The sequence below is a fragment of the Onthophagus taurus genome, chromosome 1, assembly GCF_036711975.1.
Source record: "Onthophagus taurus isolate NC chromosome 1, IU_Otau_3.0, whole genome shotgun sequence".
In the NCBI taxonomy this organism is placed as follows: Eukaryota; Metazoa; Arthropoda; class Insecta; order Coleoptera; family Scarabaeidae; genus Onthophagus; species Onthophagus taurus.
The window spans coordinates 2744018-2768590 of record NC_091966.1 but is presented as its reverse complement, the minus strand read 5'-3'; the positions used below and the strand labels follow the sequence as shown (position 1 = coordinate 2768590).

The window sequence follows — 24573 nt, the reverse complement described above, 5'->3', positions numbered from 1 at the left end:
GTATGTTTTGTTCTTGATACTGACAGCTACTTCTTTCTGGGTGTCTATCATCATCTTTTTGGGAGCCTCTTATTATCTATACGGATCTTGTACCACCTGGTACCTCATTTCTGCAGCTGTTACTTTGCTTTTGTGCTTATCCTGCATTGGCAAAGTTTCCGTATTGGTGATTTCCTGTCCTGTGCAATAACAAGACAAGTCCATTGGTTTCCTGTTCATATTCTTCGCATTCTTTTATCTAACACATAAGTATTGCCATGAAAAATCATGTTTATTTTATAATCAATTTTTTGTTTTCTCTGAACAGTAATTTCAGACATCATGTGGACTTTGAACAATGTAATTCCTGTTTTTTGCTGAAGTCTAGTTTATAACTATTGCAATTTCAGACTTTTTCTTGCAAATTAACCTTCTGGCCAGAGTACTCCCGACTATTCCCTTAAGTTTGGTTTTTCACCAGTATAATTCTTAAATTTTTGCTGAAGTATGGATTATGATTATATATATTTTTTTAATTAAAATGCATTTTTTAACTCGTGGGGAGGGGGCGCCACTCCGGTTCCCGCACTCTGGCGCTTCATTTGCTAGCGCCAGCACTATACTTAAATCTGAATTCTCAAATTTTTATTTTGGCCAGAACCCCAGAAACGTCTAATGACCGGTCTCGCTGAGACATTGTGGACTCAATGCCACGGCGAATGCAGGTGATAATTGACGCCAATGGAGGGCTTACAGCTTAGTAAAACATAATACTAAGCTAAACTTATTCACTTTGCCTTAACTGTATACTCAATTTTGTGGCGTAAATTTCGTGCCATTTTTTATTATTGTTAATATTGTCATTATTTTATTTGGAAAACTGGATTATTTTGAATTCAAATTAGTTAATAAGATTGTTGTTAATACATATATATCACAAACTTTAAAACATATTAATAATTATTTGAAATTTTCAAATTTTCAAAAATACTCAATTTTATGAGCAACTGTAAATGTTAATATAAATAATAAATAGGATGTGATTGATTTAAGATTGAATTTTTCATTATTCCACTAGTGGATAAAGTGGTACTTTCATAAGTGTGGATAAAACTTCAATAATTGAAGTTTAAGCTTATAATTATTATAAGGTGATTGCGGATAAAATAAATTATTTACCTTGTAAAATAGAAGCATAAAATTAATACAAAATGCCAAAACCAACGCAACATATTTTAGATTGTAAAAGTTACGGGCCAAGAAAGATACAGCTCTTTGTCCATAGCTGCTAAAATTAATTTGGGAAACCGCTGAAGGTTCGGTTGTGGTTTGCGCTTTTCCTTCTGATTCGATTGCTTGCATCGCAGCTTGTTGAGCTGCTTGAGCTTCAGCCTTTTCTTGAGCCGCCCGTTTCGCCGCTTCACCACTAAAATAAAAAAAATTAAAAAAAAAATTAATCAAAAATGAATAAATACCCCAATAAATCAGATAGAGTTAAAGGTTGATCGCTTGTAGCACCTTCCAGATGTTCCCCGGCTGCTTCTTCAGGTGTACTTTCACCTTCACCTTCCCCAGAAGATGGTTGACTATTTGTTGGTGATTCATGAGGTGCCATTTTCATTCTAAAACAAATTAAAAAATAAGAAAGTATTAAATAATCAAAAAAATTTCTTACTGTCCCCCCTCTTCTTTAGTTATATCCAACCCAAACGCTTGTATTTGAGTATTTGATTCTTCTGGGGTAGCTGGTAAAGCAGGAAGCATCCTAACGGGAAGTTTTTCTTCTTCTTTTACAACAACGACCTCTTCAACTTGAGGTCCTCGCATCAAATTCAATAACATACGGAAGAAATAACCCAAAATCATCGAGAATCCAAATCCGGAATAATAAAACGCATAAAAGATCATTTTAAAGAAACCAACAAAAAGCTCGTATGGTGTCATTTGTTGCATATCGGCGATTCGATGTTTTATATTGGCCGGACTCAAGGCGGATAAACCGTAATAAATTCCTTCCTTCACGTTTTGATAACCTTTTCTAATTGGGTCTTTAGCGGCTCGCTCTTCATCATCATCTTGGAGATAACTATAACTGGTCGTTCTCGTTTGTCCCATTCCGCTTGATTCTTCAACTGCCATTAAAGCGCTCGCGTGTTGCATTTCAAAAATTGCGTCCTCACAAAAATTAATAAAGGCTTCCAATTTTTCTTTATCACCTCCTTCAGTTACGATTGAATAGAAGAAAGCTCTTTTGGATTCCTAAAAAAAATAAATCAATACAATTTATTAGATTTAATAATAATAAATACTTTAATTTGTGGTTTCTCCCATTGCTCAATGTTTGATTCTTTAATTTCAAAGTAGACTCTCTCAATACGTTTGCTACTACCCAAGATTTCGATGCGGCCTAAGAAAGGTTCGAAGTAATTTAAAACGGACCCCGCAGTTTCTAAAAATCTTGCTAATCTTGGTTCATTGGGCATATGTTCCGATAAATTTGTAAGTAAAACGGCTAAATTAAAACCGATTTCTTTGGCTGGTTCGTGGAATCGATCAATAAATCCAACGTAATCTATTTTACCATCGTGATTTGTTTCGCAACAAGTAAGAAGGAATTCAATTTCTTCACTAAAATTGAATAAATTAATTTTTGAAAGAATCATATTTTGGATTACTTACGGAGTATAAGCTTTTTGTTGTTCCATTTTCTCTTTAAAATCTTTCGGATACACCCACCCATCATTATTAATATCAATTTCCATAAAGCTAGCAGAACTTGTTAAATCTTTCAACTTTAAAAACATATCAAAATATTTTAAGATCAATTCAACGTTTGAGGCGCTTTCAACTAAGGTATCAACCATCTGTTTACCAATAGTACCATTGACAACGTTTCCTTCAAGCATAGATAACATCATCGTAATCATATCTTTTTGAAGGTTTAAAAGCTCTTTAAGAAGATCCACTTGACTCGAATGTTTCGACAATTTATCTTGCATATGAGAGAAAAGGAAAAGGAAACCGCCGACGGCGTCCCACAATCTGGAATGGGCCAAAGCTTGTTGATTGAGTGTGCACGGTCCCTGGATGACTTCAGTGAGGGTGTTAAATACTTGGCTGGCGACGCCGATTGCTTTGAAAAAGTTTGCTTTTCCCGCCGGATCGATTAATTCTTTACTTGAATAATGCCAATAGAAGTCCATAATCGATTCTTGGAGGCGTAGTAAGTAATCGACTGTGCAAATAACTACGTTTACGGTTGTTGTATTTCCCGCTTGAGTACGAAGATAATTTTGCCATTCTAAATTGTGACCTTCGCATGTTAGTTGGATAAAACGGAAGAGGGCGCAAGTAAATTCTGCATCGTGCATGTTCTTTTCGCCGGCGGCACCTTAAAGATTTTTTTAATAATTAGAAAAATACAAGGTAATTTTTATATATGTGTATAAAAATCAAATCCTAAATAGTATCCAGTGTAATCGAGTTCTTTAGATGATTCCTGATTGAAATCAGAAGTTAATATTACTTAAGCTGAGGTCGCTTGCGGCCGAGGCGCTGGGTTTAAGCGTACAACATTTGAATTATTTTCTGATTTTAAATGACGATTTATAACGATTGAACCCGAGGTCGCTTGCGGCCGAGGCATTAGATTAAAAATGCAACTTTTGAATGGTTTTTTGGTTTACCGATAACGACTAAGGAAGTTTGAAGCCGAGGTCGCTTGTGGCCGAGGCATTAGATTAAGTATACAACTTTTGAATGGTTTTTTGGTTTACCGATAACGACTAAGGAAGTTTGAAGCCGAGATCGCTTGCGGCCGAGGCATTAGATTAAGTATGCAACTTTTGAATGGTTTTTTGGTATACCGATGACGATTGAGAAAGGTTAAAGCCGAGGCCGCTTGCGACCGAGACGCAAGATAAGGTGCATAATCTTCAACGATTGTTTTTGATACATCACTGGCGGTATAAAATACTTAGAGCCGAGGTCGCTTGCGGCCGAGGCATTACATTAAGTATACAACTTTTGAATGGTTTTTTGGTTTATCGATGACGATTAAGGAAGTTTGAAGCCGAGGTCGCTTGCGGCCGAGGCGCTAGATAAGGTGCATAATCTTCAACGATTGTTTTTGATACATCATTGGTGGTATAAAATACTTAAAGCCGAGGTCGCTTGCGGCCGAGGCATTACATTAAGTAAGTATACAACTTTTGAATGGTTGTTTGGTTTATCGATGACGGTTAAGGAAGTTTGAAGCCGAGGTGGCTTGCGGCTGAGGCGTTAGATAAGGTGCATAATCTTTAAACCTTTTTTTTATACATCATCGGTGATATAAAATGCTTAAAGCCGAGGTCGCTTGCGGCCGAGGCATTAGATTAAGTATGTAACTTTTGAATTGTTTTTTTAAGATACACAATTTTTAAACATATTTTCTGATACATCATTGGCGATATAAAATAAATTAAAAATTGCATGCAGACTGTCGAAAAAGTTCGAAGCCGAGAATTGGATAATCTTTCTTTCGTGTTGGTTTTTTTTTAGAGTTAGGTTATATTGTGATTCAGTGGCTGTAGGGTTGGGTTTGTTTGTTTTGGAATTGGATTAATTTTTGGTTAAGCTACGTTGAAATTGGGTTGACTGATCAATTTTAACATTCCACCGAGTGAAGCTACTAAGTTTTTTCGATAAGCATTTTTTTCATCATTATTATTTTTTATTGAATATACAGTGCGTTTCAAAAGTAACGGATAAATGCGATAAAATTATTATAAACAATTTATGAAAAAATCGCTAAAACGGGTCTAAAGATTTCAATTTTTTGGTGTATATTTTAAAAATTTTCGCCATTTTTAAACGAGTTATGACGTCATCGAAGTTGTTTTTAAATGGAACACCCCATTTTTTATATCGGAATTTGAAAGAAGAATTTTTTCTGAATTATGTACAATAAATATTGTTAGCAATTAGGCGTTTTAATTTAAAAATTGTTAAGAATTGTTATTTAATTTGATACTTTTATGAAACAGACTGTACCCGCTCATTCTGTTTATGTCTAGAGGGAATGAGCGTGTACCTGGTATTTGTTTACTTAAGGCCCCTCGACACTTGAACCGCTATCGGTTTCCGAAAAGATACATTCTTGGTTCGGACCCCGTGTCAATTGCTGTTCTAATTGCGTCTTGCGTAATAAAGTGTTTTTAATACGAGTGTCATTGTTTTTGAGTGCGCCCTACTTTATATTATCGTTATTAAAAATTTCGAAGAATTACCTAACAATATTAATATCGGTTGCATAAGAAAATTTTGGAGAAAAATTAATTTAAAGTTTCATTATTTCTCATTCATTTGGTATAAAAAATAGTAGTAGCCGTGCGTAACCATGGCAACCAATTGTTTTGATTTAAAATTTTCAAGTGTCAAAATTCGATTTGAAACAGTTTATTGTGCGTTAATGAGATTATTTTGAGTAGTATTGTGGAGTTTCTTGTGTTAATTGTTGTTATTCATTGTTATTTGTTGCTATTCATCGCTATTCGTTGTTATTTTTTTGTTGTTATTTGATCTTATTGTTTATCTAATATTGGTTATTTTTTAATTACTGACTGTTCGATAAGTTAGAAAGTTATAATGACGCTTACTGAAACTGAAAGAATCGAGATTCTTATAATGATTGGTTTCGGAAATACAGTCCGAACGCATAACGAAGTCCGTGCGTTATTTAAGAGTAAAATTGGCGAACTTGGTCATGTACGAGATAAACCTAAGACCGGTCGTCCATTGGCCTTAAATGAAGACCGTCAATTGGATGTCCTGTTAAGTGTACAGGAAAATCCGCATTCAAACATCTCCAATATTGCTGCAAATTTAAATACATCTAGAAGCACAAAATATCAAGATTTCTTAAAAGAAAAAAATATCACCCCTACAAAGTACACTTGGTGCATGATGTTTCCGATGACGATTTTGATCGACGCGTGCAATTCTGCGAAACAATGACGGAACATTCTATTCTCTGATGCAGCAACATTGTTTAAACGGCACCGTCCATAAGCAAAACTGCCGTTATTGGGCAATTGAAAATCCCCATTGGAAATACCCAAATACACATTATCCCCAAAAGGTCAATGTGTGGGCTGGAATAGTGGAGAACAGAATTATTGGACCGTATTTCTTTATTGGAACAATAGGCGGTGAACAGTTTTGAAATTTCTTCAATTAGAATTAATTCCAAGTTTTGTTGCAATTTTTCCAAATGCAGAAGATCCAAATTCACTACATCTCAGAATTTGGCTACAGCAAGATGGAGCGTCTCCTCATTATGCACTAGTTGTACGAGAATACCTCAACCAAAAATTTCCCAATCGGTGGATCGGCAGACGCGGACATATTGAATGGACCCTTTGGATTGTTTTCTTTCGGGTTATTTAAAATCTAAAGTTTATTTTAATAAGCCTGATAACATAGAAGATCTGAAGCAAGAAATTAGAGAAGAAATTCAATTAATCAGGCCGTATATGATTCAAAACGTTCAAGAAGCGTTTGTCTCCCGATTAAGACATTGCCTTGCCGCTAACGGGCAGCAATTTGAACATTTGAATTAATGATATTATTATTTTCTATTTTTCATGTTAGGTTTTGTTGCAAATGTCAAATCAAAACAATTGGTTGCCATGGTTACGCACTGCTACTACTATTTTCTATATCAAATGAATGGGAAATAATGAAACTTTAAATTAATTTTTCTCGAAAATTTTCTTATATAACCGATATTAATATTTGTTGTACATTATTGTACACTGTATATTACAATTAATTTATCAGATTGATTACGCCTGTTTACAATAATATTAATTTTGTGTTATTGCTACTCTCTGCAATAGCTAAATTTATTAAGACCTATAAATCCTCGAATGTTGGAACTGTTTCATAAGCATTGTTGGCTACACAAACGCTATTTGGTTTCTCCTCAAACAAAAAGTTGATAAATGTGTATCTATCTACTAGTGACTCCAGATATGTACCTTGTGTGTTTACTTTATGTTTGTATATGTATAATGATTGAAATGACGAACTTATAATAAATACTTTCAATAATAATCAAATATATTACCTTCTGAGCCAACTCCTAATCCTTCAGCTTTAGTATTTCTTTCAAAAGCGTCCAAATCAAGTACACTACAACTATTCATTAGCCCTGCTATACTTGTAAAGAATCCGACATCTTTTTTCTCTTTCAAATGATTCAACATGCCCATTTGGATATCGCTGTTGCCACCGCGCAAAATTGATATGCCCAATTGTAAAGTTTTCATAACCATCTCTGATGGGACACCTTTACAAGCTGAGATATGAAGCAAAACCATCTCCGCGACGCCTCGTTTCGCCAATCTTGCTTGACTGAATAATAATTTTTGTTTTTCCATTTCTTGTTCCTATTTAAATTAATCAGACATAATATTAAATTATAATATTATAAATGGATTTTATTAAATTTGTTGATTTTAAATGAAACTAATCTTACCATTAACTTTTCCATAGTCCTCTTTGCATATTTATAGAGGTTGATAATTATTTTTTTTAATTAAATTCTATATACTTACATGGATTGATGCGCCTCCTTCTTCACCTTCACCTCCCTCCTCATCTTCACCTTCTTCTTCTTCTTCACCACATGATTTCGCAATGATTTCAGCGTAACTCATATATAATGGATCCTCCTATACACAAGAAACTATTTAATGACAAAAAATCTTAAAATGAATAAATCATTACTTGTAAAGCACCCGATCTTTCTGTCATTGCCCCTCTACAAAAAGTGGTTACTAATTGTGTTAGGGGATCTGGTTTGCCTTCTTCTTCAACATCATCAACTTTTTTCAATTCCGCGTCTTCAAAGGATTGCGTTAAATCTTCGATTAATACTTCTTGCCCGACGTTCTCATCTTGTAGCCATAAATCGTAATAAGAACGGATAAATATGTTTATTGCTCGGTGCCTGAAAGAAATTTTAATATTATTTTTTGTTCATATTTAGATACTAAAAGAAATGATTTTCACCTGCGTAATTTGTATAAAGGTTGACATCGCAAACATGCAAGGGCTGCTCTTTTTCGAGCGGCACATAAAATTTTTTTCCATCCCTCTCGATGAGATCGAGGTTTGGAAGCCTTATTAAAAAGTTAGTGTTAAAAAAAACAATCCGGTTAGTAAGGTTAATATTTGACCGTAAGAAGAACAACACGGACTCTTCTAGAATTTGATCTAGATTCTAAACGGGCAAGCGAAAGAGCAAAAGAAAATAGAACGGAAAATAAAAAACGACAAAACAAACCAATAAACGAACCTGGGCAAACTATGTAACGAGGCTTGTCTGAAGCAAGATAGAACCGCACGTTTGCGTTGCGTCGAAACAACGCTGCGATACACGCCTTTCTGTTGTTGTTGAGGGTGATCGATCTGTCGTGCAATGTAAAATCATTATGATAATAACTTAAAAATGGGAAATTCTTATCGCCGTTTATTTATTCTTTTTTAATCGTAATTGTGGCTCCAAATAAAATGTGATAATTGTACCTATAAAGTCTTTTTAAGCTAATCAAAGTTTTACAGAATATTTAGCACTACTTTTAAGTAAAATTATGGAATCATTTTTACAAAGCAATTTAATAATGGAAAATAATGTAACCAATGCATTCATAGAAATAAAATTTATCAGTTGCATAGAGAAGAGTTTGGAACTAAATAAGAGTTTATAAAATATGGGTGAGTGTTTTAGATAATTTATTTATGATAAAGTAAAAGAATTAGAGTTGATTTTGTGATATAAGAACCTTAAGGTCTAATAGATCCTCCAATTTGAACGCTATCATCTAATTATCTACACTCATTTTATTTATCAAATATTACTGCTAATAATCAATAAATATTTAATTTATCTAAAACACTCGGTATAAAATCTCGATTTATTTTGGAAAAGAAATTTGTTTAAAAAAGAATTCTTACCATATGAAGCCCATAAAGAACTTTGCTCATCGCAACGATTCTCTCTACAGTTTCTTCTAATTGGCTTTTACCATTCGCATCAGTAGTATTCACAGCGGTTGCTTTTTTGCTACCCAATTGACTGTAAAGGTAATGTTGCCAAGACATTTCATCTGCAGGATCGATCTTATCCGGTAATGTTAATTGAATTTTAGCAAAATCGATTATTTCGTATTCTGGCATTTTCTAGAAATAAAAACGTTTTAACAAAAATTATAAAAATTATTAGATTTAATTACTTTTAAGAAGCGATCTTTGCAATGTTGAACCAGTTCTTGTTCTCTCCCAGCGAATAAATTTAATCCAACAGGAAGGAGACGTTTTAAACAAGCCACCATTAACGACGCTTGAATCTCTTTGTCTTTATCGCGTTTTTTCTCGCGATTCTTTTTCTTTTTCTAAAAAATAATAATCTCAACAACATCCTAATCGTTTAAAAAGAATTTTACCTTAGCTTTTCCACCAGCTGGAGTTGAACTATCAGTAACAACAGTCCTTCTTGTAGCAGTTGGCATAATTAAAACCATGTTATCAATTTCATTCGCGGATATAAAGTTTTGTTCCTCACGAAGGAAGTATTGCGATTTCGACCAGATATTGAAAATTTCCGAAACGTGGTTGTAAATATCCTCAGCTTCGGCTATGTTGTGACGTAACCAATGATTTCTTTGTAAGTCAACGTATTTAATTAATAAGGGGTAAAACGAATAAATATCCCTTACTAATAATTGCCAATCTTCTTGAATTTGAGCTTCAATCTGTAATATTATAATTTATTATAAAAAAAATGAATTGGTTAAAAATAAATGGTTATTACTTGAGATGTATCATCTGTTGAGCTTTTAATGAACCCTCTTAAACTCTCTTCTTTATGGAACATGTTTTCAGTACGCTTCTTTACCCTTTCAGCAAGTGGTAAAAATGGATCTTTAAGCAATTCTTCACTGCTGTTGATAATAATCTGTTGGGCATAAGCCGCTATTCTCGTCATCCAAGGAGCATGCTCATTTCCTATGTTTTTCTTAATTAATTTTAACACATTCTTGAGAAGTTGATTCATATGTTCAGCAGTAACCATTGTTACATAAGCTCTAAATAACAAAGTATTTTTGTGAGAGTGATATAATTTTAATTAATTAATTAATTACCCTCCTGTTGGACTGACATTATCGGGACCTTGCGACCACCAAAATGGCAGGTAAGAACAAAGTAATGGCATGATGACATCGATGATGTGCATGGCTTCGTTATAAGTTAATTCACTATCTACAAATTGATCTACTTCCGTTAGAATTGTTTCTAAAGTTGGCATTGAACTCTCCATTCTAACCATTATGTCTAATTAATAACATAAATAAATAATTAATAAGATAAGATATATAATAAAAAAAATTAAATTATTTACCTTGAGCTTCTAAAGAATGATCAGCTATACGATTTAAAAGTGAAAATTGATTATGTTTATTTAAATGTGGCTCCAAATATGCCACCGGAAAACATGAACTAAAAGCTCCCAAACAAGATCCTATAAAAAAGCAAATTAAATTTGTATTTGAAAAATTAATACTTTAATATTTTATTTACCTAAAGCTGGTTTATTTCGCTCAATTTCCGTTTTTAAATATTTCCTATCGTGGGTTAATGTACGATCCGTACCTAAAGTGTATAAAGATTGGAGAATTTTGTATGAAGCAACTTGAATTTCATCCACTACAACGAAAATATAATTTAAAATGTAAACAAAAACTATGATAATATTTTCTATTCGGAAATAACTTACATAATAAATCAGCGCCATATTCACAATTTGCTAAATGATCAAACATTGCAGTTAAACATGGTAAAACCACAGCGTGAACATAAAATAACGAAGAAGACGTTTTTAAATGAGTACCTCTTAAATGACTGTATTTTCCCTAAAATTAATAAAGTTATGATTTATTTATACAGTGAATTTCACTTAAGGTGCAATATATAAAAAGGGTGTACCTACTTCCTTTATCCCACATAAAATGCAAAATGTCAATATAATTTGATATTACTACGAAACCTCAGTGTTCGTTATAGCTCAATAAAAATATACAACAACCTAGCGCTGAATAACAAATAAACCTAGACTAACACTAGATCTGCCAATAAATATTATTATTATTATTATTATTATCTAGAACTAGAATCATTCCGTTTAGCTGTGCGTCTCTGTTTCCTCTGTTTCTAGTTTTACGTCTAATGTTAGTTCTAGTGACAGTGGTAGCGCTAGTTAGCATAAGATATCACAATGTTGCATATTTTTATTGCACTAAAACTAGAACTAACACTAGACCTAGAACTAGAAAGCATCGGGTTCGGCCGTGAGTCTTCAGACTAGTGCGTCCTCACAGAGGTCTAGTGTTAGTTCTAGTTTTACACTAGCATTATCACTAAAACTAACACAAGACCTAGAACTAGAATCATTCGGGTTTAGTCGTCGTGAGAGACGTGCGGCTAAACCCGAATGTTTCTAGTTCTAGGTCTAACGTTTGTTCTAGTGACAACTATAGGTAGCGCTAGTTAGCATAAGATATCGGTATGTTACATATTTTTATTGCACTAAAACTAGAATTAACACTAGACCTAGAACTAGAATCACTCGGGCTTAGCCGTCTTGAAAGACGTACAGCTAAACCCGAATGTTTATAGTTCTTGGTCTAATGTTTGTTCTAGTAACAGCGATAGGTAGTGCTAGTTAGCATAAAATATTACTATGTTGCATATTTTTATTGCACTAAAACTAGAACACTATACCTAAAACTAGAAACATTCGGGATTAGTCGTGCGTCTTCAGACAATACTTTCTAGTTCTCGGTCTAGTGTTAGTTCCAGTTTTGCACTAGAACTATCACTAGAACTAACACAATACCTAGAACTTGAATCATTCGGATTTAGCCGTCTTGAGAGACGTGCGGCTAAATCCGAATGTTTCTAGTTCTAGGTCTAGTGTTAGTTCCAGGTTTGCACTAGAACTATCACTAGAACTAACACAAGACCTAGAAGTAGAATCGTTCGGGTTTAGACGTCTTGAGAGACGTGCGGCTAAATCCGAATGTTTCTAGTTCTAGGTCTAGTGTTAGTTCCAGTTTTGCACTAGAACTATCACTAGAACTAACACAAGACCTAGAATTAGAATCGTTCGGGTTTAGCCGTCTTGAAAGACGTGCGGCTAAATCCGAATGTTTCTAGTTCTCGGTTTAGTATTAGTTCTAATTTTAATTGTTATTTAGCGTTACATTGTGGTATATTTTTTATTGAATGAAAAGTAGAACTAACAGTAGACCTAGAGTCAGAAACATTCGGGTTTAGCCGTGCACTATTAAGATATGTTGCATGTTATGTGGAACAATGCAAGTGCATAGTAGTTTCATATATTCATATACATACAGAGCGTTCCGTGACTCGATCGACAAATTCCATATATTCCGGGGGTCATTACGATCAAAAAATGGTATATCACCTATAGGTGAATTCCTTTTTATTTCGGAGATATCGAATTAATTAAAAAAATTGACAGTTTTAACGATTTAACGTTTGACAAATTAATGATTTTTGTACTATCTTATTCTACCAGTCCTTCTAGTAGTATTCATAAAATATCTCATACAACGGGAATTCCTCAAACCAACGCTCCATACGTTGGTTGGGTTGGGTTGAGGGAATTCTGCACTATGATGGACTTTATCCCTATCATTTACAAAAAGTCCAGTGGTTACAAAATAATTTAGAAGTTATTTCACACACACTTTTTACGGATCAGGCCCAGTTTGCAAGGAATGGTATTAACAACACACATAATTCTCACATCTGGACGGATCAAAACCCACACGAAACAATCGTTGTTAACCATTAACATCGTTTTTCCGTCAACATATGGTGCGGCTTGTTAAAAAATCATCTTATTGGGCCTCATTTTTTTTGAAGGACGTCTCAGTCCAGAAACTTACCTTCACTTTTTGGAAGAAGAATTGCCGAATTACATGGAAGATATCAAGATGAGGTACCACCACATTTTGGGAGACAAGTGACGGTATTTTTTAATGAAAATTTTCCGAAAAGGTGGATAGGACGAGGTGGACCTGTACATTGGCTAGCTCGGTCACCTAACTTGTCACCTCTAGATTTTTTCTGTAGCGTAGCCTTAAATCTCGTGTGTATAGTAGTAATCGAAAAATTGAAGAAATAGTTGAAGCTACTAATTCGCTAAAGAATGAATTGGTGGTAATTAACTGGCAACATTCTATGATACCAAAGATAGCTGCATGTTTAGAAAATGGCGATTCTCATTATGAACAACTGTGTTAATTAGCTACCCATTCATAAAGAAATGAATAAATTTTCTTTTATCATTTTCTTTTTGCTTTTTTTTAGTTTTATTTCGATATCTCCGAAACAAAGAGGAATATACCATTTTTTGATCATTAATGACCCCCGGAATATATGGTATAAGTTTGTTGGTCGAGTCACGGAACACCTGTATAATAGTTTGTATAATAATTACTTACATCTTGTAAATTCATGATGGTATGTGCTAAATCATCAGCAGTATTATTAAAGAAAGTCAACATTGATGTTCTTATAAATTCAGGACAATTCTTCACTAAAGATTTCGCATCGATTCCTTTGACCAAAACTTGCAAACATCTAACTGTAATTCTTACGTCTGCTCCAAAAGCTGCTAATTTGGATCGTAAAAGATTCGCTAATTTACAAAATAATGCCGCAACCATTTCTTTTTCTTTCAAACTTGCCGCGCCGATGTTGTTAGTAGCGGTAGCGACGGCAATAAAATAATTCTTGTGAGTGGAAAAGTATTTTTCCATCAATGGGAGTACAACTTTTGAAAAGAATTTGATGTCTCTCGAAGATGTGTTGTATGAGCTTCTTCTACTGAACGTTTGCGATGGTTTTAAAAGCTTCATATTAACAGTTGCTCGATCTAAATATTGGATTAATTTTTCTAATAAACTATAAGCAAATCTTAATTCGACAGCTGGTCCTGTCGCTGTTTGTTCTCCTTCACTCGCTCCACCTTTAACGGGTCTGTGTAATTTATAACCTTGATATTGCATATATTTTAAGAATTCTTGTGATCTTTCCCTATCCTTATGTTTTTCTTTATCAGTAAGAAGATCGTATGGTACTAATTGAGGATGAATCCCACCCCCGCAAGTATTTAATTCTTCCCGTTTTTTCTTAGCCCAAATATCATGCGCATTTTCAGCTAATCTCTCAGCCATATTTTGCATTTCCCTCGAAAGTGTTAAATTGGCCATATCAACTGGATGGGGGTTATAATTGTATGGGGAATTTGCATCTCCTTGTTTTGATTGTCTCCTTAATGAGTTATTAGTTGGGATATCTACTTCTGTATGTTCCACAGACCAACCTAAAGCTAACAAAGCTTTTAGTGATTCTCTCACAGGCTCTTTGTATCGTTCTTTTTCATAATCGTTTAAGAGAGAATAAGGTTTTAATCTGGGATGAGTTTTATTAGAGTCAGACCAAGTTTCGCCATATTGCCATCCGTTTTCTAATTTTCTTTGAGCCCAAGCGTCGTGGTATTGCTCCGAAAATTTCTGGACTAGTCCGTTTAAGTCGTTGTTTAATTGAACTGAGTTTGTATTAATCGGTTGGGGGTTATATGGTCCATCTGGACCGGTTGTAGCTGCTTTGTTAGTGTACCATTCGTCGTCGTAATTTTTTGAAAGTGAGTAATCTGGGGGTAAAGCACAACCGATCGCGATTAAGCACGGCAAGGCTTTTCCGAATAGTTCTGGTTCGTAATCCATTTTACTTAATGAATCAAAAATGTTTGAGAACAACATCATTGTTAAACGTTTTTCTTCATCGGATGAAGCACCATATAATCCTTGCCCTGCAGTTGATCCATAGTATTTGGCACAACGTTCGTAATGTAATGTAAGAAGTCTTAAAGCAACTGTTGTGTACTCTGATAAGTTTGATACGTCGATGGTTAATTTTCTAAGTAGTTTTAGTAACATAGCGGGTTGCATCGCGCTTGTTAATGCTACTAAAAAGTCTGAAACCGCCTCTCTTTGCCCTTTGGTTAACATCCGGTTCTTTGATAATCTGTACACTGTGTGTAATGTTGCATCTAATAATGACGCATAGTTTTCAGCTTCGTTGTAAAATTTGCTATGTTGGATTAATAGAGGTAATATTGAATTTCCTATATAACGATTCATGCTTAATGCCATATCTGATTCACTGCCATCATTCTAACAAATAAATACCAAAATGAGATATTTTATGAATTAATATTTAAAAAAAATTAATTTACCCTGTCAAGCATTGTAGCAGCCCTTAAATCCGGTAAAAATGCTTCTTCTAATAATTTATAAAACAACTCTTGAGTTTCAATTCCATACACCCGTTCTAAAAATAATACAATTGATTGTTTATGCCCTGGAATTAATCCCGATGGCATATCAGATTTAGGACGTTCTTCTCCAGCTGCTGGATTATGAAGGTTAAATTTCAAACTTAAAACTCCTTGCAAATCCTCTAACGGCACCAAAGATCTTAAAATAGCTCTAGCTCTAAGAGATTCATTCTTTCCCTGCACAAATAAAATAATTTTATTAAAAATTAAATTATTTTCTGCAAAATTATCATACCAAAGCAATAACTCCTGAATCAGGGGCACATCTTCCAAGAAGATCCACCAATGTGCAATAAAAATTAAGAATAGCAGCTCCGGTATCAATATAATCTTCATCATCATCACTTTCAGGTAAAGGATGAGAAAATTGAGCGATATTTACGGTACCCTCAGCTTCATCCATCAATTTTCTGCGATCCGAGATACGTTCAGACATCTAAAAAAAATTATTAAGTTAATTTTAACTTTATTAACTCAAAATACATCAACAAACCTTATTTGCATCTATTATAGCTCGAAGTAATCCTTCACCTTCACCTCTTAAAGCTGGCCCAAGACATTCCGGTCGACGAATCAACAATCTAATCACCAAATTGGCATTTTCTTCAACGCTTTCACCGTTTACCCACACACAAAATCTTAAGAAATCTAAATATCTCTCACCATCGACGGGATCCCAACCTAAATCGGGATAACCTTTCTCAACAAGCTCCGAATTAGATTGCAACCCGCAACGGGATAAATAAATCGCGATTTTTTCTAAATAGTGTTCTCGTAGGGCAAGGGCGAGCTCGGTGTTTTCCATTAGGGATGAATACGCAACGTCTAAAGGTGTTGAGCCTCTTAAACTTGGACGCGAAAGCAGGATGTTGCTGTTGTCGAGTAGAAAATCGAAGTGTTCGAACATTGCTTTTTGATTTTGACGCCCTGTGCGACAAAAGTAGCACAAAAATCGACAGCAAGCGACAACCATTTCATGGGAGGTATCCTGAAAAATTAAAAAATAAGTGAAAAATTTTAGGGATAACTAAATTTGACGTGTAATTTGGTGTTGGGTAAAATAAAATGAAAAGTGGTTTCTAAATCTAATTAGAGCTTGGCAAATCTATCTTAACCGATCAGTTGTGCAGAAAAAGGAGTATGATAGTAAATCGTTGAAGTGAGATAGGCGAACTCAATTATTACAATAAAATTGTAGATGTTTTGACTAATTAAGCCATTGAGGTTGAATGATTAATGATATTGAATGCTACAGCGCATTTGACCTTCACCACCTAAGAAAGATTTGCCAAAGTGTACATTATTATCTGGAAAATGTTTAATTCGCAAATTAAAGTATAACTAGTTATTAAAGCGAATTTCTTGTGAAATCATTTCACTAAAAACTAAAGTTTGGACCTTACGGATTCTCTTGTAATCTATAATTATGATTTGAAAAAAAAGTGTTACTTAAAATAAACATATTTATTTTAAAATGTTTCAACAAAATTTTAATAATTTTTTACCTTTTCCTTTGCAACAACTTCGCCTTCTGTTGGTTGAGCTTGAGTGCTAGCATCTGATTGAGCTTGCGACCGTCTTCCCAACGTATTAATCATTACAGCCATCACGTTTTCGTGAATTCTTAAAACGCGGATTAAGTCTGGATGTTGGAAGAACGTGTGATTATTCACCAATTTCCTTTAAAAAAAATATTATTAATAAAGAAATAATTTTAAGATGATTTTATTTACCATAATCGCTCCCTCATTAATTCTTCTTCTTCCTGTGACATTTGCACGGGTAATAAAGTTCTAATTTGACTCAATCCGACCCACATTTCGGCAACGTCACATTTAGTTTTTGCGTTGATGACATAAGTTTTTCTTAAGGCTCTAATCAATTCACCAACAGCATCATATTGCCTCACCAATAAACTACAATAGTTGTTTGTAAAAATAAATTATTAATAAATTAAAATTTTTCTTACGAAAACATTTCTTGAACTAATTTTGGTGTTTCAATTTGTGCTTCTTCAGCCCAAGCAACTATAGTGCTGATTAGAACCTTTCTAAAGTTTTCTTCTGGTGTTTTCTTTGGTGGTTCTTCTTCCACTTTTGGTTCAATCTCTAACTCTTTAACGGCGTTTATGAAATTATACAGTTTCTTAATTGGCCCAGCTTTTTTAATATCTTCAGGACATTCAACGGAGGGTGGAGCTAAGAGTGCTTTTAATGAAACGTGTTCCATTAGCGCGTCATGAAATCCGGACATTTGCTCAACTAACTCTTCGTTGAGGGGGCAATTTTCTTTCTCATCTTCCTCTAAGTTTTTGAATCCAAGAATTGCGTTCATCTGTTCTTTAGGTGGACAACGGAATTCTCTCGTTTTTTTAGCAGCAATAGCAGATGGTAAATCTGATTGTTTAATTTCCACATATCTTCGAAGCTGATCTGTTTGGAGTTCACCAACAAAATCATGACTGAAAGCTATTATCGATTCGACTCTATGTCTTAATTGATTATCGTTTAAGTGATGAAGCAAGTAACACATTTGAAGTTTTGCACCTTCAGCCATTTTCATGTGTAATAAACCTTTTCTATGTTCATCTTTTCCAACTAAAAAATAATTATGAATAAATCGTACAAAAAAGTATTATATTACCTTTATCAAAAGTATCATCCCAAGTTTCTGGATGGATCATAATAAGTAATTTATCCACATCTTCATCTCGTAGCATACCAACAAGTAGAAGGCGATCAACTAATTTTAAGAGTGGTCTAGAAACAAATTTAATTGATTTTTGATCATTCATAATCAAAGAAAGTTACTTACAAGAAAAGATTTTCATTAGAACCTCCAATGGGATCTCGATTATGAACTTGATTGGTTTCTACCGCCTCAGCTAAAGCTGTCATAACATAATCTCTAACGACATCAAGTGGGAAATAAGGTGAGTATAAGTTTTTGATGTTATCAATTGAATCACTGAAACACCAAAATTCCAATCAATTTATGGTAATAAATTTGTTTTGAGAAAACCAATTTTGCACACTCCAGATTCCTATTTTTGTAAAACTTAATTCAAAACTAAAAATATTGATCAGAAACGACAATTGAGCTAGATTATGACCAAACCAAAAAACGTTGAATTAGGTATATTAGATGTTGAGAAGACCAAAACAAAAATAAAATCATTAAGAGATGCCAGAAGACTGATATCTAGTAGTACTAATGGTAATCAAATTATAAAAAGTAAGAAATTAGCAGAGATTTGAAAGTTGTTGTTCTCAAAAGCTATCAATAATAAAGCAAAAATTTCTTACGCAATATCAGTCATCTTCATTTGTGGTCTCACAGATTCAACTTGTAATCTTCTCAAGCTATGCCCCATCTCAGGATCTTCATACATTTCTCTAAGTTCCGGCCCAAGCGGAATTACATACTCATTTTTGCACACTTCCCTAAAAATATGAATCATTATTAATATCTAATATTAATCAATATCTTAATTCTTAAAAGTCTTACATTGTTGTAGCGGTGGATTCGAGATGGACGGCAATTAAAAGATCGTAAAAACCTTGACGAAGAGGACCACTCATATACTCGGATTTAATGGCATACAATAATTGCTTTTGATCGACGTGTTTACAAAGAGCATGTGCCGCTCTGTAATTGCTTTGATAGCACAATGCCGCGTATAAAGTTAAAGTGTGAGCGTGGAAGCTTAACATTCGATCCATTTCGATGAGTTCTAAAATATCAATGCATCGATCTTCTTCGGGGACGTGAAGGGCTAACATAGAAACAGGATCTTCACAGAGCATTGACCAACCGCGGATATCGGATAATTTTAATGCGTGTACTTCAAGACTTCGATTTGGTACTCTGGCCCATTGGTGTGGTTTTAAACATTGGACTTTTAATCGGGGTGGGAATTGTGGGATTACATGACGCGCGCTGTTTTGTAGAACAGCCGCCGAGAGTGGAAGACTTGTCGCGGTCCTACCCAATTCGATTTGGAGGATTTCTTTGCTTGTTGCTTCTACGAATATTGCCGGGAAAAGTTTTGTTTCTGGTTCCATCTAAAATAAAATCGTTTTTATAAAAACAAGTAGATTTAATAAAGAAATTACATTAAATCGGTGTTTAGTTGATTTTCCCTCGCATGTAAATGAAATAATTCCAGTTGCTGCGTCAACAAAACATCCAATAAACATCCCTTGGGATGCTCCTTTTCCCGAAGCATCTTGCGTTACTTCGTTGTATAATTCGTCTGCTCTTACCATGTAACAAGAATGCCGGTTGATGCTTTAATAAAAAAGAAATAAGAAAATTAATGGAAATTAGTTAAGAATGAAGTTTACCTTTGATAAACTCTATCGTAATCGTCTAAAGTGAGAACGGAACCTTTTAAAACTTGGGATTGATTAAAATCTTTGCTATGGAGATGGTATTGAGTTGTGACCCAACCGACGTAAAGGTGAGTTGGATCTTGACCCGGAAAGATTCTAACACCTAAAATAAAAACATTTTTTATACAGTCTGTCCGTAAAGTAACGGATATAGGCGATAAAATCATAATAAACGGTTTATAGATAAATCCCTGAAACGAATCTAAAGATTTTTTTGGTGTAGATTTCAAATTTTCTCCGCCATTTTTAAACGAGTTATGGCGTCATCGATATTTTTTTTAAATGGCAATCCCCCATTTTTATGGCGGAATATGAAAGAGGATTTTCTTCTGAATCTAGTACAGTCAATAATCAATATTAATATTGGTTACATAAGAAAATTTTCGAGAAAAATTACTATAAAGTTGAATTACTTCAAATTTATATAATGATAAAAATAGCAGAAGCCATGAGTAACTATGGTAACCAATTATTCTAAACAATTCCCTGAGTGTCAAAAACTGATTTAGTAAAGCTTCTTGAAGTGTAGTGGCGCGCCATCTAGTTGGAATTGAGTTGTGTCAACATTCTCGGGATGGAAGGAATGACATCGCTTTGAAAAAATTTAAACATCTCCTACCACATAAGGTTTCCTCAAATCTTTTGCGGATATTGGATGTACGACTTTTTTGGCTAATTTGGATTTTGGGTAGCGCAATACCAACAACTTTGTCTATTTACTTGTCCACTCAATCTAAATGTCCCTTCGTCGAAAAAATTATGTTTTTGACAAAGTCTTGCAAAAACTACGATTTATTGCTCGTGAATCAGGTTTACTTTATGGGAATGATATTTTGCGGGTTTTAAAATTTTATGAACCGTTAATTTACTAATGTCGAAATTAGACCTAATACTCGTTACAGTAACATGAGGGTTTTCTTACCGAGCCAAAACCACGATTTGTTGCTCCCTTGCAACATTTAGTAGGCCAGACTTCGAGAAATGCTTCGAGGGATGGCCATGCAGTTTAAATTAGGCACAGCTAGGCTCACCATACTTTGGCTAATGAGTTGGCGATCAAGATATGTTGTATTAAAGTGGTACATACTACTTACTACATCAGTTTTTGACACTTAGGAAATTGTTTAAAATAATTGGTTGCCATAGTTACTCATGGCTACTGCTATTTTCATCATGTCAACAAATCTGAAGTAGTTAAACTTTAAAGTAAGTTTTTTCGAAAATTTTCTTCTGTAAGCAATATTAATATTGACTGTATTAGATTCAGAAAAAAATCTTCTTTCATATTCCGTAATAAAATTCGAAAAAAATACCGATGACGTCATAACTCGCTTAAAAATGGCGGAAGAAATTTAAAATCTACACCAAACAATTGCAAAAAAATTTAATCTCTAGACCCGTTTCAGGGATTTTTCCATAAATCGTTTATAATGATTTTATCACCTATATCCGTTACTTTACGGACACACTGTATATTAAAAAAGTTATTTAATTGATATTACCATAAAAATATTCGTTAATTAATTTTAAACATTCTGCGTCATAAATTTCATCCCCAATGGATTCAACATCAGATGTTTGGGGAACAGAAAGTTGCTTTTGTTGGCGTTCCGGAATCGGGGATGGTTGAACGGAATCAGCCTTTTCAAAAAATTAATTAAATACAATGTTCAATCGTCGAATATCATTATTATTCACCTGTGTTAATTTCACAGTGGGATTTCTTTGCAACATTGCGTTGGTCATGCCAAGATTTTGTTGCTGAGACATTGGAATACGACCGCGATCTATATCGGGAGTTTTTGCCTTCTTAGATCGATCGCCACTACTAGCCCCTTCTCGTTTTCTAGAGAAAAACCTACACAACAAAGAAATAAAGATTAATCTTAAAACTTTTTAAAAACTTGTTATAAACATTGATTTGAAAAAGCTCTACACAGCGTGTGCGACAGGACATGAAGTGTAGAAGACGATGTAAGAAAAAGATTAATACAAAGAAGACATTTACATTTAAATTTCTTCAAGATTCATTCTGTAAAAACTTTATAAGAAAATATTGAAAAGCACAGTGATCAATACAAATAAGAGATAAAATAGTTAAGCATACATTAAATTCGCCATGCTCGGTGTAATATATCTATGTGTATAATATATACCTGCGCACAATACTGCTGAAAATTACGCAAAAATGTAACATCCCTTTAAAAACAACCGACTCCGACTACGGTATAGTAACACGCACCTGAACGGCGATCTGCCTCGTTTTTTCTTATCGTCCTTCTCCGCTCCTTGATGGTTAATATCTTGGTAACGTTGGAAATCCAACTCACTATTCGATCGATGTACTTTAATTGGATTTAATTGGCCCAAACCTACATAATTTAATGATAATTATCATCATAATTATTCATATTACTTAATAATACCATTTTCTTCATATTGTGGTAAAGTCCTCGATAAAGATCCTTTCCTTGGTGGTCGAGGTGGGTTTATCTTCGACGTTCTAGTTTGCGTTTTCATAACCTCATCAGATTCCACAGCATCTTCCGAATAATTTCGATGTAACCCTTTAATATCACTCATACTAAACCCGCTCTTCATAATTTGTTCAATATGCGCAGGAGTGGTTTGTTGCTCAGCTTCAGCGCGCAAACGATGTTGTCTAATTTTAATCTCTTGCCACCTACGCATTTTTTCTTCTTCAGTAATAAATTCTTGATGGCAAATAATCGGAAGACTCAAACGCAAAAATTCCCAATTTGCCTTCTCCATCGTCTCAAAGGTGTTGTGACTGATTTTAAGACACGGAGGGCTATCAGATCCCGCTAAAATTCTGGTCACGTCGATTTTACCATCTTCCATATCGTCGGTGTTTTCAAATATCGGCTGATCTTTTGTGTACCAATAAGTTACTGGGCGAGTCATGTTACTAAAACAACAATGTTTAATTAATTAAGATAAAAACATCTTAATTATTAATAAATTTACACGCAAAATGGTTCATATCCTTCTTGTAACCCGCACGTGGTGAAATACTTTAAAACAGTAACATCTTGCCCAAACGATAATTTAGCTTTTTGACCTACACCCAATGTGAATGCGGGAACGAAGTTATCACCTTGGACGTCTGCAAAGGTTGTTTCACCACCCAATGTGTCCATTAAAAGTTCTCCGTTTAAAGAGAAACCTTAACAAAAATTCTAATTAATGAAAAATTGTGATAAATAAATTGATACATTATAAATCAGATTCATGCAAAAATAAACATAAATAAAAATTAAATATTTAAAAGATCACACAACACTTGCAACTAAAAATAAATTATTAGCCAAATAAATTTTTTTTTAATAAAGCGTAAATTTCTGTTTTAAAATAAAATCTTACTAATCGTGTGATCGATCAAATCTAGAAAAACTCCTACAACGTCACCCACTTGCCACTGCTTTCCAAAGGATTCTGCTGTATTGCAGTAAACCTTTTCTTCCTAATAACATGCAACAAAAACATGGACATACATAAACGGTTCCATATTATTACTATACAGGATGATTTTGAGGGGGGATAGCATGGCCCAAATTAAAGATGTAGAACGGATGTTTGTTGCTACACAATGTTATGAATCAAATGGATCACACCAATAGTGTGGTATTTAAGATAAGTTTTCTGGCTGTTTTAATAAATATACGTAATAAAAATATTTCTTTATACAGCGTGTCCCATATCTTCCGCATCAGAGCATTATACGGTTGTAGGATACATTATTCTGAAGCGATCTTTCTAATAAAATTTTTTCGAAATGTTTATAATAACCGCACGGGAACTGTTTAACGACGACCAATAACGGACGACTTTGATTCATCGAAAAAGTTTATTTCTCTTTCCATGACGAATCTATTGGTGAGTACACGTGGGAAACGAGTTATCATCGGCGTAGCGAACCGGCCGAGGGTGGCACCGATTACCTGAGTCTGATTTGCGATCTGCTGATTGGACGAAAAACAGTTCCTTTAAACAGTTCCCGTGCGGTTATTATAAACATTTCGAAAAAATTTTATTAGAAAGATCGCTTCAGAATAATGTATCCTACAACCGTATAATGCTCTGATGCGGAAGATACGGGACACGCTGTATATCGGTATAAGTCTTTGTTAAATATTTTTGAAGACTCAAAGGTTTTCTAGTGTCATTGGAAAAGAACTCATAGACATACCAGACATATTAATAAATTGGCTATCAAGTAGCTGCGCCTCCTCAAACATTTTTAGCTCCTCTTAGCTAAAAGAGAGAATTTGAATCAAGACAATGTTGACTTATTGTCACGAATCGAAAAAATATTGAGGTTCTGCCTTGAACCCAATCAAATTAATGTTCGAAAAATCCTAAAACCACACAACCATTGCATCTGGGAATTAACACAATCCACCCACTTCTTCACCATCTGAAATTACAACTTAATAATGTGGACAGATTTTTAAGATGGTTCGAGGTTGCTAAAGGCTCCATAATCTTCAAAACCTGGATTGAACCAAACATGTCCATACAATTGCTTACCACCCATCATATAATCCATTATACAGGGTATGTCAAATGTCTGGAATATAGCCAATAACTTCACCATTTGTGGTTCTAAAGAAAAATGTTTCAAATAAAAGTTTTTTTTAATTGTGACGCATTTTTTTCTCGATTTTTTTTTATACAACCATATGATTTGATATGTTCATC

General features: G+C 34.1%; 1 protein-coding gene across 4 annotated transcripts in view; it reads right to left on the bottom strand.

Moving 5' to 3' along the window:
- LOC111423274 (Ryanodine receptor) overlaps positions 1-24573 on the bottom strand; it is a 50712-nt gene that overhangs the window by 10199 nt on the left and 15940 nt on the right. The window contains exons 20-56 of one of the 4 annotated variants that reach the window (XM_071194394.1): positions 23236-23335; positions 22840-23038; positions 22278-22780; positions 22094-22223; positions 21550-21709; positions 21354-21492; positions 19804-19954; positions 19573-19747; positions 18965-19521; positions 18763-18900; positions 18272-18424; positions 18101-18216; positions 17427-18054; positions 17191-17373; positions 16963-17137; positions 15951-16445; positions 15693-15893; positions 15356-15634; positions 13557-15293; positions 10802-10937; positions 10606-10731; positions 10427-10546; positions 10170-10359; positions 9839-10112; positions 9471-9779; positions 9261-9419; positions 8983-9207; positions 8038-8147; positions 7753-7975; positions 7581-7697; positions 7502-7522; positions 7091-7412; positions 2659-3370; positions 2289-2607; positions 1655-2238; positions 1455-1601; positions 1159-1405 (exon numbers count right to left, since the gene is read on the bottom strand). In XM_071194394.1, the coding sequence (XP_071050495.1) occupies positions 1159-1405; positions 1455-1601; positions 1655-2238; positions 2289-2607; positions 2659-3370; positions 7091-7412; positions 7502-7522; positions 7581-7697; positions 7753-7975; positions 8038-8147; positions 8983-9207; positions 9261-9419; positions 9471-9779; positions 9839-10112; positions 10170-10359; positions 10427-10546; positions 10606-10731; positions 10802-10937; positions 13557-15293; positions 15356-15634; positions 15693-15893; positions 15951-16445; positions 16963-17137; positions 17191-17373; positions 17427-18054; positions 18101-18216; positions 18272-18424; positions 18763-18900; positions 18965-19521; positions 19573-19747; positions 19804-19954; positions 21354-21492; positions 21550-21709; positions 22094-22223; positions 22278-22780; positions 22840-23038; positions 23236-23335 (10560 nt within the window). Of the gene's footprint in view, positions 1-1158; positions 1406-1454; positions 1602-1654; positions 2239-2288; positions 2608-2658; positions 3371-7090; positions 7413-7501; positions 7523-7580; positions 7698-7752; positions 7976-8037; positions 8148-8323; positions 8437-8982; positions 9208-9260; positions 9420-9470; positions 9780-9838; positions 10113-10169; positions 10360-10426; positions 10547-10605; positions 10732-10801; positions 10938-13556; positions 15294-15355; positions 15635-15692; positions 15894-15950; positions 16446-16962; positions 17138-17190; positions 17374-17426; positions 18055-18100; positions 18217-18271; positions 18425-18762; positions 18901-18964; positions 19522-19572; positions 19748-19803; positions 19955-21353; positions 21493-21549; positions 21710-22093; positions 22224-22277; positions 22781-22839; positions 23039-23235; positions 23336-24573 lie in introns of all 4 variants that reach the window. The other 3 variants (XM_023056541.2, XM_023056548.2, XM_023056556.2) reach the window with 3 other exon arrangements.